Source organism: Nothobranchius furzeri, chromosome 6, assembly GCF_043380555.1.
Source record: "Nothobranchius furzeri strain GRZ-AD chromosome 6, NfurGRZ-RIMD1, whole genome shotgun sequence".
NCBI lineage: Eukaryota > Metazoa > Chordata > Actinopteri > Cyprinodontiformes > Nothobranchiidae > Nothobranchius > Nothobranchius furzeri.
The window spans coordinates 35,621,040-35,632,306 of NC_091746.1; the positions used below are offsets into that span (position 1 = coordinate 35,621,040).

Sequence of the window (11,267 nt, forward strand, 5' to 3'; positions counted from 1 at the left end):
TAAAGATAGAGGGAAGCAGCTGAACACAGCCAAGTTCACAAAACACATCCTCCCACACACCCTCTAGGAGACGTGGTTCCCAGCCTTTTTTCACAAGAAATTTCCTGTGTCCAAGACAAACCAGGGCAGCTCCCCCCAACTCCCATCCACATGCACACAGTGAAAAGTGAATAATTACAACCTATATACAGGTATGCAGAGATGTGCCTCCTACATAGTTGATTGTACTATTGGTGTGTGATCTGGATTTTATAAATGTAATTTTTACAGATATTATCTTGGTAACCTTACAACCTCAGCTCACAGAAAATGGGGACCCCAGTTTGGGAACCACTGTGAGCTGGTCCAGTGTTCAAAGGCCAGGATGAAAACCACAATGCTCCTCCTTGATCTGAGATTTGACTATCCAACAGACCCTCCTCCAGAACCACTGAATAGACTTCACTAGGGAGGCTTAGGAGTACGATCCCTCTGTAGTTGGAGCACAGTCCCGTTTTTCAATGGGGGGACCACCACCTCATTGTGCCAACCAAAGAGAACTGCCCCTAATCACTCACCTAGGATTGGATAACTAATTAGGACATAATACAAATTGAGCAGATGACAGTAAGCTGAAGTTTCAGATAATAAAAAAACATAAATGACTACTTCATAGACAAGTTTCACTCTGAGATGTCATCTTTTTGATTGACGTGTGTAAATAAGGAAGGGTCACATCCACAGGAAACGATGACCTTTTAATCCCTGTACAAATGGATTTCAGTGTGCGACATTTGGTTTTGAGATATTCTTAATCAGCTGTCATTTTTTATTTTATACCTTGTGATACAGGTTTTGAATCAGGTGTTACAGTCAAGAAAATCAGGATTCCTCAGATCTGCTGTGCCATCACTAATAGGCTCCTAAAACTGATTGTCGACTGGCTTTGACAGATCAGTTAGGAGATTTTGGCTTCAAAAACTTTGATTTACAGGTTAAGTCACATGACTCAGAGGATTCTCAAGAATTCAGAGATCTCTGTGGAAAAATGTCCCAAATATCTGCCATCAACATCCAAATATTTGTCATTCTCTGCTTCTAACATTACAGGTGAAAAAGACAAAGTGAATAGACTGAATTACAAAATGGTTTAATCATAAAATTGCAGACATTTACACAGAAATGATTTATGATGATTCATTTTTGATGCGCTGACCTTTTTGGAAGACAGACAGACAGGTAGCACCTATGCTCACTAGAGTAAGATGGGTTTTTCCCACTCCTGCATCAGTGATTTCTCATCATGTGATCTCAAAGGAAAATGCCATAAAAGGTTCAGAAAAAGGTGTGGTCACAGCTTTATTGCAGTGTTCAGAGATCTTTAAATCAGGATAGAGTCAAAGTTTAACAGATACGTGGCTCCAGACCGAACTTCCTGCAGACACTTGACCATCGCTGCTGCAGAGAAGACGACTCATGGCTGGAAAGAGGGAGTGTAACAGGGCAGTGCTGGTGAGTGTTGCCGACTTTGACTTTGGAGTGCAGCTGGGAAAGAGGCCTGGAGCCCACCAGGATGCCCAAAAACTCCACAAAACCCTCATGAAACGGGGCTTTGAGGTGAAAATCCACACCGATCTGAGCAGCGAGGAGATCTACCAGCTGTTTCTGGAAGGTAACCTGCTTTATTAGTCCATCAGAGGATTCTGTGTTACTGCTCCAGCTAGGGAGGTCCACACATCTGATTCTGGATCTGATTTTAAGTTAAAAGAAGCCGCTTCATGGTGCTGATCAGTAATGTGAAGATAGGGAGACTATTTAATTTAAATCAGAACCAGGCTGCACGGGGACGAAGCAGGCAGTACTGTTGCCTTCCAGCAAGATGTTCGCTGGTTCAAGTCCCTGCTGTAGCATTTGTGTGTGGAGGAGTTAGCTTATTCTCCCCATGCGCGTGTGGGTTTTCTCCAGGTGCTCTGGCTGCATGTTAACTTTAGTGGAGGCTCCAAATCGTCCCTATGAATGAGTGTGTGTGTGACTGGTTGTGTGTCCTTGTGATTGACTGGAGACTGTCCATGCTGGAGTGGGGCAAGATGTTCAGAAAGTGTCTGTAAAGACAGAAGATTTGATCCAAACATGTCCTCAAAGACCTCAAAAACTCAGAAGCTCTCTGGCATAAAATAAAACAAAATAAAATAAAATAAAGATCACGAGCATGATTCCCATAGCTCAGCCTGATTTAAAACTAGCACTCGTTTATTTATTCCATATATTTGAGCCATTAGTTTGAAAATTTAGAGGTTAAAGTGAAAGATGAATGAGGTTTAGGACCCACGTCAGCAGCTCATTTATTTAGACCAAATGTTTTTGTTGCTACGTTTTCATCTCTGTTTGTGTCGGACTGTCCAGTGAATAAAACATTTGTTCTAATGAGCTTTAGATCAAAAACAGGAAATCGTGTGAGTCCTGCAGCAGCTGGCTGAGACAGAAATCACAAGGTGCTTCACGAGCACTGTAACAAATAGTAAAATTGGTTTAAAAAAATGTTAAATTAAAAAAATATTGAGAAACACCTGCATGAAGGAGGTTGGTGTGTAGAGAGAAGACTCTCTCTGTGACATCAGACGTCAGCAGGATTGAGATCAAATAGACTCAGAGTTCAGAAGGCGTTTTATAGCCTTTTATCTCTGATGAACGTAACATTAGAGTCACATGACCCAGCCCAGGTCCTGGTTAACGTCTGATAAACGGCTTTAGAAACCCAAACAAACAGAACAGGTCACCTGTGAACAGGCAACTCCTTCATGATTAAATGCACACTTTGTGGTGCACAAAGGTGCAGCATGTGCATAATTACCTGATGTTCTGTTCACCGTGTTCAGACGTGCTTGTTGCGTGTCCTGCTGCCTCTCGTCAACGACGTGCAAATGACTGGCTCTGTCTGATCTCCTGTCTGCTGCAGAAAGCAAGAAGCCGGTGAAGGACTGTTTCCTGGCTGTGCTGTCATCTCACGGGGAGGAGGGCTGCGTGTTCGGATCTGACGGGAAACCTGTTCGACTGGCTACTATCTTCACATGTTTTGACAATGAATACATGGAGAAAAAGACCAAGCTGTTTCTTATACAGGTCACCATCACCACAGCAGCACACTCCTAGCTTAGAATCCCTGTCCTGCCTTTGAAACTTGAGTTTAGTTTGAGATGAGACAGAAGTGCTTGTTCTCTCTGCAGGCGTGTCGAGGAGAGGGTCTGGATGGTGGAGTAGATGTGGACTCATCCGATAGTCCCACAGACAGCAGCTTCTCACAGGCTCTGTCTGTACCAGTGGACTCCGCTGTCATGTACGCCACCTCACCAGGTAAACCACCATAGAGCACAGGTATCTTCTGATTTACCTGCTGAGCTTCTGAAAACACCATGATGCCTGTTAGACATCCCAGTTTATCTCTTTAACAACAAAAAACACTCCATCATAACACCTGGAACCTCTGCCACAACCAACAAAATTTTAAATCATGCCTGTGAAAGTCCAGACCTGAGCAGCACCTTCAACTCGCAGCTGAACCCATAGAGATAAGCCAAACTTCTCCCCATCCTTGAACACAAGATGCTGCTTACTGGTGCCACCATGTTGGGAACCAGAGGGTGAGCACTCAGGATATGGAGCTGAGAGTCCTACTTACTCACAATCATGGTGTTTTTAAGCATTTGAACACGTCATAAAAGAGAAGTTGAGCAGCAGCAGTAAGAGCTGTGAGCCACACAGCTCGTGTGATGTCTGAACACCACCTTGGTAGGTATCAAAAATCCTTGGAGCTATCTTCTTTTATCACCATCCCAACTAACTAAAGCCATCAAGAACATTTGAACAGGTTATTTCTTTTCTCCTTAAAAATAAAATAGTTCTAATTAACTATGAAACCCCCACCTGACGTTCACCAGTGAGTATAACTTCCTTCTAGTGATCGCCAAACATCTGTAGAACCAAACAAGCATCTTAATGGCCATTAAGAATTAAAGTAAATAACTATAAATCTTACACATATTCTCAGTTATGAACACACGGACATAAAGACTCTTGTCCTCTTTTTCAGGGTATGTTGCTTTCACCAAAGCTTCTGGGTCCATCTTCCTACAGACCTTCTGCACTTTATTAGATGATGAGAAGCATCGCAACATGGAGCTAATTCGCTTCATGACTCGCATCTCTCACAGCATCGCCTTCGGCTTCCAGGCCAAGGGTGCTTTTGACGGGATGAAGGAGATGCCGTGTCTGCTGACACGACTGACCAGGGAAGTGTTTCCGTTTGCAGCATCGGGGAGAGATGGAGGGGCTGCAGGAGTTTCGGCCACCTTGGCATAGCGGATGTCAGAGCAGAGACTTATCTTATGGATCAGTTGGTGCAACACTCAAGCTTGTGACTGATGTTTGGGAACATAGTCATTATCAGCTGGAATGTAGACGGGTGAAGGGCCAAACATCCCATGACCCATTCTGCAGAAATGCTGTTATTAAGCTGTATTTAATGTATTCTACATGTTATATTTAAATGTGGGCTTTTTATTCGACCATGTAATATTTACTGATGCATGCACAATCTTAACCCCCCCCCCCCCCCCTTTTTTTTACTGGAAACTAACTTTTTACATGTTGCTCTACATTATGAAGGAGCACAAGAATCTGGACATTATAAAGCACAAGCCTTTAGACTTACATTGCTCATTACCTCAGAGATTACCTCACAACTAAAGAACAGCATTAATCACAAAGTGCTTCCTGCTATAGGAAACGTTTCCTAAGAACCGAACTAGAAGACACGTCTTTCCTTATAACCGAGCACAAGAGGGAACCGTAAAGTGAAGATTTTAGACAGAAACAATGCAACACTAGAATATTCAAAACCAAATCAGTCTCTGTCCTTATCCTTTCAAAGATACATCCCAGGAAAAACTCTCAGCTAGTCTGGGTGTTCCTGGAACATCAAATAAATGTAACAGAAATAAAAGCAGCCAAAAGTGGAGGAAAACACATTCTTATGCTTCATCATGACGGAGTTCTAAACTATGTACCCACCAAAACAAGTCAGACTTTAAAGTGAAAGTGGATCAAGAGATGATTAAACCTGAAACTGCTTAACATCAGTTTCTGTAAGTGAACAGCCCTAGAGTCCAGACATCTATGGAACCTGGCTCTGATCCAGCCAGGAAATAGACAGAGCCCGAAAAGACAAGCCTATCTGATTCAGGGTAAAGGTCTCATCACATAAAGATCAGAAGGCGTCAAAGGGAGGAAACACAAGCTTCCGCTTCCTGCTGAACAATCACACCCCACCTGGTAAGGCTTCGTTGGTATTTATCAGACGTGTTTTTATCCCACTGAGGTCTTCAGCAGCCTTCTTTAAAGCCTCTCTGTGTAAAAATGTTTATTTTTCTTTGTCAGGCTCCAAGTATACTTTACTTGTTGTTTGTATTGCATCTGATGTTTTTAAATTGATCTTTAATCAGAATATTTTCCCACTTTATTCACTTATAATTTAGTTTGTAAAAGTTAAATACATGGTTTAGTTATTATGCTATCTTTACCTTAAATAGACTTAAGAGGACACAATTATTCTCTGTACCTGAGGTGCTTTCCCATTACACTTTAACCCTCTCAGGCTCAAATTTAGTGTTGATAAAAGGATGAAAAACTAAGTCCTTCAGGGGTACTTTTGAGTTAAAAAATGCTCATGAAATACGTATGTGGAGTAACCAGGTAGGCAAGTTTTAACGTTGCAAATCTGCAACGCCTGCCTCCAGGGGGTTAACATGCTTCCCCAGCTGCACATTTATTTTAAATAGTGTTTTTTTTTATTCTGTTGTTGATTTTGTTCATAACCTTTTGCAGGGAAGCATTGTTGTTGTTTTTTTATTGTTTCTCATTTATTTATTTATAACATTTTCACTATTTTCTAAATAAAACTCTTGAATAAAACAATGTCTAAAAACAACGATAAATGTGTTAATTCAATAATCAACTTTTCGAATCTTGTCTTGTTTTTATTTTGTTTGGAGCTATCTGATAGATCTCTGAGTTTTAGACGGGTAGGGAGTATTTTTAACTTTTGTTCCTGAGTCTGAAGAGATTTCTGTTATTTTTTTAGACAATCATGGAGGTACAACGAGTCTGACCGGTGCTTTTATTTGTGTATTCAGTGTGATTTTGGTTTACTTAAGAAGCAGATGAACTGTCTGACTCCTCTCAGAAATCCTCCCAAGCTTCACCTCCTGATCAAGCACCACACACCTCCACCTGTCACATTGCTCTCGTCACACCCGAGTCCGTGTATGGACATCCCCTCTCAGGCGTCAGCGTGATGGAAGTTCCTGAACGTACTCAGAAATACCTGAGTAATCTATAACTTTTAGCTTGTCACAATTAATCAACAGCAGCCTTCTGACTCAGCCGGCGGGTTTCCTGGTCTTACTCAGGACTTTTTATGGAACTCAGGTAACAAAAAGGAAATGAAAGGAACTCCAACAGGTCCACTGATGAAATCAGAGACACTGATACGGAACTGCTTCTACAAAAGTCTGTGTTTTAAATGGTGTTCACTTATTTAGTGTCCTAGCTAGTTTTTATTTTAGATTAGAGTCTTGTTTCTTTTTCTCTGTTTGATCTTTTCTCATTTAGGAAAGGAGATGACAATTGTCTTTCGAGAAAGTTTTTGTTTTCTTCTAATTGGTAATTATTTGTATCCAAATTATGAATAATTGTTCCATCCTGCTGACATAAACCAGCTGCTGTAGGAGTCTGGAGTCATGGACCTACACTCTAAGAAATGATTCAGGAGGTTAGTTATTAGGACTTGAAAACAAAATCTTTTTCAGCATAAAAATTAGAAATTGTTACATCCATTGTTCGTTAAGTTGATAAGAAGTTGAACAAAACTAAAACTAGTGAACGCCGTCTTAAGTCAGAAATATATTGATTTTGGATAAGCATTTCTGCAACAGATTTTATCCAGCTTGTCGTTGGTTCTTTTGGCTGAAGAGGAAAGTTACGGATTGGCCACTCCGACAATTTCTCTAGAACACTTTGAACTGGCGTTAAAGATGGCGTGGGCATAGTTTTATACTTCGGTTGTTTTGGTTTATGGTCGAATGAAAAGATGAAAGATTTACCAAACACCACCAAAACCACGCCTCCGCCAGATCTGGCAGATTCTGATTGGATCAGTAAAAGTAATGTGTCATGTCTTTTAACGCTATGTGAGATCAGTCCTAGTGGAAACATTTAAAGTCATATTACTTATTATATTCTATAGGATTATAAGAAAGTAATTAATACTTTGATTTCACAGATTGGTCACATCTTATTATTGACTAACACTTTGTTTGATTAGCTTTCAAGTTCTTTGATTTATTAAAAGGAGAGAGTCCTTTCTTCATTCTTCTCTTGAGCTGGAAAGAAGCCGTTTATAAGCAAATGCATGAGACCTTGAGGCCGTATCTCATGCAGACTAGTTCCGTGTCAGAGGGGAGGGGGAAAATGACTTTTGGTGGAAAACAGTCATTTCATTCCATTACAGCTTTTTCCAGGAAACTCATTCTGTTGCTGAAGATATGTCTTTCTGGAAAACTCGGTGGGGTAATGATGTTTTTTTTTTCTTGCTTCTCAATGCTCAGTTGGGGTATGTACATTCAAGAATCTATTTACAGGACGAGTTCTGCATACAGATAGTGGTTCAAATGGTCATTGTATCTGTCAGGTAATGGTTTTATGCAATAACATTTTTATAATCGTTAATATCTATGGGTTTAATGCTACTTCTGATAACAATAATTTACTAGAAAATTTTGAAGAAAAAATACTTCTTTGGACAACCAGATATCCTAATGCTTACTTATTATTAGGTGGAGACTTTAGGGTTTTCTCCAGTGCATTTAACACAATCCAGCCTGATGCACTTTGCCAGAAACTCCAGGAGACACAGGTGGGGGCCTCAACTATCGCCTGGATTAAAGACTACCTGACAAACAGACCACAGTTTGTGAGGCTGAAGAACTGCACATCAAACCAGGCAATCAGTAACATTGGAGCACCACAGGGGACTGTACTCTCACCATTTCTTTTCACCCTGTACACCTCAGACTTCCAGTACAAATCAGAGACCTGTCATCTACAGAAATACTCAGATGACTCTGCAGTTGTCGGGTGTATCAGAGATGGACAGGAAGCTGAGTACAGAGAGATGGTGGAGCGCTTTGTGGCATGGTGTGGAAACAATCATCTGACCTTGAACGTGAACAAAACAAAGGAGATGATTTTAGACTTCAGAAGAAACAGGGTGGAGTCAAACACTGTTCCCATCATGGGAGAAGAAGTGGAGGTGGTTGAGGAATACAAATACCTTGGAGTTCACCTGGACAACAGACTGGACTGGAGAAAGAACAGCGAAGCCGTTTACAAGAAGGGACACAGCAGACTGCACTTCTTGAGGATGCTTAGGTCCTTCAATGTCTGTAGCAAGATGCTGCAGATCTTCTACAAGTCTGTTGTTGAGAGTGTAATCTCTTCAGCCATCGTCTGTTGGGGTAGCATCATCAGAAGCAGGGACCTGAAAAGGCTCAACAGCCTAATAACAAAGGCTGGTTCTGTTCTGGGGACGACTGTAGAACCACTGGAGGAGATAATGCAAAGAAGGATTCTCCAGAGAATCAAGAAAATTATGGATAACCCTGAGCATTCTCTTCACAAGACTGTCCGACAACAGAAGAGTGTCTTCAGTCAGAGGCTTCTTCAGTTTCACTGCAACACTGACCGCTACTGGAGATCCTTCCTGCCAACAGCCATTGTAATTTTAATCAATTTCCCTCTGGGATTAATAAAGTATTTTTGAATTGAATTGAGTTGAATTAATCATCGACATTAATATATGGACAATGGGTTTCCATAGGCTCCAATAACAAGTTTTTGTGCTAAAATGGGAGGTGGCCACCACCGCCATTTTGACCGTGTCACAGGTTCCGTCAAGCCCAGACAATTCCATAAAAGGGAAGAGAGGAGGAGCTGAGGGTGGGGCTGTAAGGCTGGGATCAACTGACGACACCCGGTCGAACTAGCTACAAGCTAACCTGAAGCTAACCCAAAGCTAACACGGAGGTGGGAGCTAAGCTAACGGAGGTAGCAACCTAGCTACAACCGGAGTTAACTGTGCACAACACCAGAGCTTCTGAGTCAGAGATACGCCGGGCTGACCGCTGGGTAAAACCGGGTGGAACACAGAGGTCTCCAAGACCTCCACAAGCCGGCAGCTGCACAGCAGACAAGTGCCGCTGCGCAGAGCTGCCGCTGGGGAGAACCGGGTGGAAAGGTTTCCATCCCAGAGCTCACAAGCCGTCAGCCCGCCGCAGCACACAGAAGCCGCGATCAGACAGATGCGCTGAGCTGCTGGGAGAAGTGGCGTATTTTGGCAGTTCTGGCTTGCCATAAGAACCAGCTGTCAGCCCGCGCAGCTGACTGAAGTCGCGATCAGACAGAGATGGACCGGGCTGCGGGGAGAAGCAGCCGGCATTCCAGGTGGAAAACAGAGGTCTCCCGAGAGCTCCACAAGCCGATAGTCGGAACCCAGCTCCACCAACATGTTATATTTCAACCCATTTTCTAATGTGCAGCAATATGTTAAATGCACTGGGTTTTACCCTATTACATTTAAATTTCATGGTTAAACAGTACATGTTAAAATCTAAGCTCAGCTCGGCTGTGACATAAAATACATAAATATAATTTTACTTACTGAAAAAAATGAAGTGGAGACTCCTTGGATGCTCTATTAGTGCAATTAATGCCACAGCAAGTCAATTTGTCCAACAATTGCACAAATAATATCCAAACAAGAATACACAAACACAGAGACTCAAAATCCCGAAGCAGTTTCCAGGCCAGACCGAGGCTCTACTGAGGCCTTTCCACTGAGCTAGCTTTGTGGTCACGTGGGTCGGATGCTCATTAATTATCCAGAATTTTAGGCTTTTAATACACTTAAACAGAAGAGTAAGAAAAAAAATTCAACCCCCTCAGAGTTGTCATGAGTGTAAACTAGATCATTTAAACAAATACATGTTTTGATACCAGGCTGTAAACATGCTTATTTCTGCTGTGAAATTGGTATTTTTAACATGGGAGTCATTGAGGATTTGCTCGCTTCTGACACCAGCCCCCAGCGGATGAGGGTGGAACTGCAATTTTTGGTACTTCCGGGTTGGGACCAATTTTAGAGCCGCATTGTGGGGCTTGATTGTAATATACAATAACTCTTTGATGACTTGATTATTATTGTTATTATGAGCTATAACAGCAATCAATTTCCCTCTGGGATTAATGAAGTATTTTTGAATTTGAACTGAATTTGAATAATATTACTTTCATAAAGCGCATTTGTAGTCCTGGACTTATAACACAAAACTTAAAATAACGTTCCCCCCCCCCCCCCCCTCCTTTCGAAAATAAGCGCGTTCTTGGTATTAAAATGCATCTTCACGGACATCATATGTGAAATCCATGACCATGACACATAACAAGCAGAATTAGAAAATAGCATCTTTAGCACCGTTGACTTGCATTCATTTTTTTTTCTGGGGACCCGCGGTCCCAAAAGGATCTGGGCGTGACTTAGGCTCCCTATGGAGCGCTGTCTGTCATCTAGGACAGACTGTCGCTATGGTAAAGCTATGGAATCTTGCGTTACCATAGTTACAGCTCAGGTGCATCGTTTAAAATGCTTTATTATCAAGGCTAGAATGTCATCTAGGACAGACTGTCGCTATGGTAAAGCTATGGAATCTTGCGTTACCATAGTTACAGCTCAGGTGCATCGTTTAAAATGCTTTATTATCAAGGCTAGAACCAAACCAACAACCCCTTAAGCAGGTCAGATTACAGATAAACAGTCAAGATGAAACTCATTTGAATCTGAAATATGAGTTATAAACGTACATTTTTATAACTAGACCTACATACTATCTGCCCTGTACAGTAGTGGTGTCTGGTCGAAGCAGACATGGAGAAAAACAGAAGGAAGAAGAGAAAAGGCAGATTCTGTGGTGCAACGTGCCGATGTCGGATTTGTAGTCATGCTAACATCGAACTTTTACAAGATGTTAAATTTCAAAGTACGTGACTGGCGTAATTGAAACACCCATCGTTGGATTACATTTAAATTGAAGTACAACATATGCATGATCCAGGACGTAAGGCAAAGCGGATTAGAAAATAGCTTGTTTAGCCCCATTGACTTGCATTCATGTTTTCGT

General features: G+C 41.7%; 1 protein-coding gene across 1 annotated transcript; it reads left to right on the forward strand.

Moving 5' to 3' along the window:
• The first annotated feature begins 1,230 nt into the window (after window positions 1–1,230).
• Window positions 1,231–6,604, forward strand: casp17 (caspase 17, apoptosis-related cysteine peptidase). The gene is made up of 4 exons (XM_015974631.3): window positions 1,231–1,651; window positions 2,936–3,099; window positions 3,204–3,330; window positions 4,067–6,604. The coding sequence occupies exons 1-4, from the start codon at window positions 1,456–1,458 to the stop codon at window positions 4,333–4,335; spliced, it is 756 nt and encodes a 251-aa protein (XP_015830117.3). The 5' UTR covers window positions 1,231–1,455; the 3' UTR covers window positions 4,336–6,604.
• The last annotated feature ends 4,663 nt before the right edge of the window (window positions 6,605–11,267 follow it).

Bases quoted from the DNA above. Each gene is read 5' to 3' on its own strand.
- casp17 (XM_015974631.3), top strand. From the start codon at position 1,456: ATGGCTGGAAAGAGGGAGTGTAACAGGGCAGTGCTGGTGAGTGTTGCC. The intron at 1,652-2,935 runs GTAACCTGCTTT...TGTCTGCTGCAG, and splicing joins CTACCAGCTGTTTCTGGAAG to AAAGCAAGAAGCCGGTGAAG. The intron at 3,331-4,066 runs GTAAACCACCAT...CCTCTTTTTCAG, and splicing joins CATGTACGCCACCTCACCAG to GGTATGTTGCTTTCACCAAA.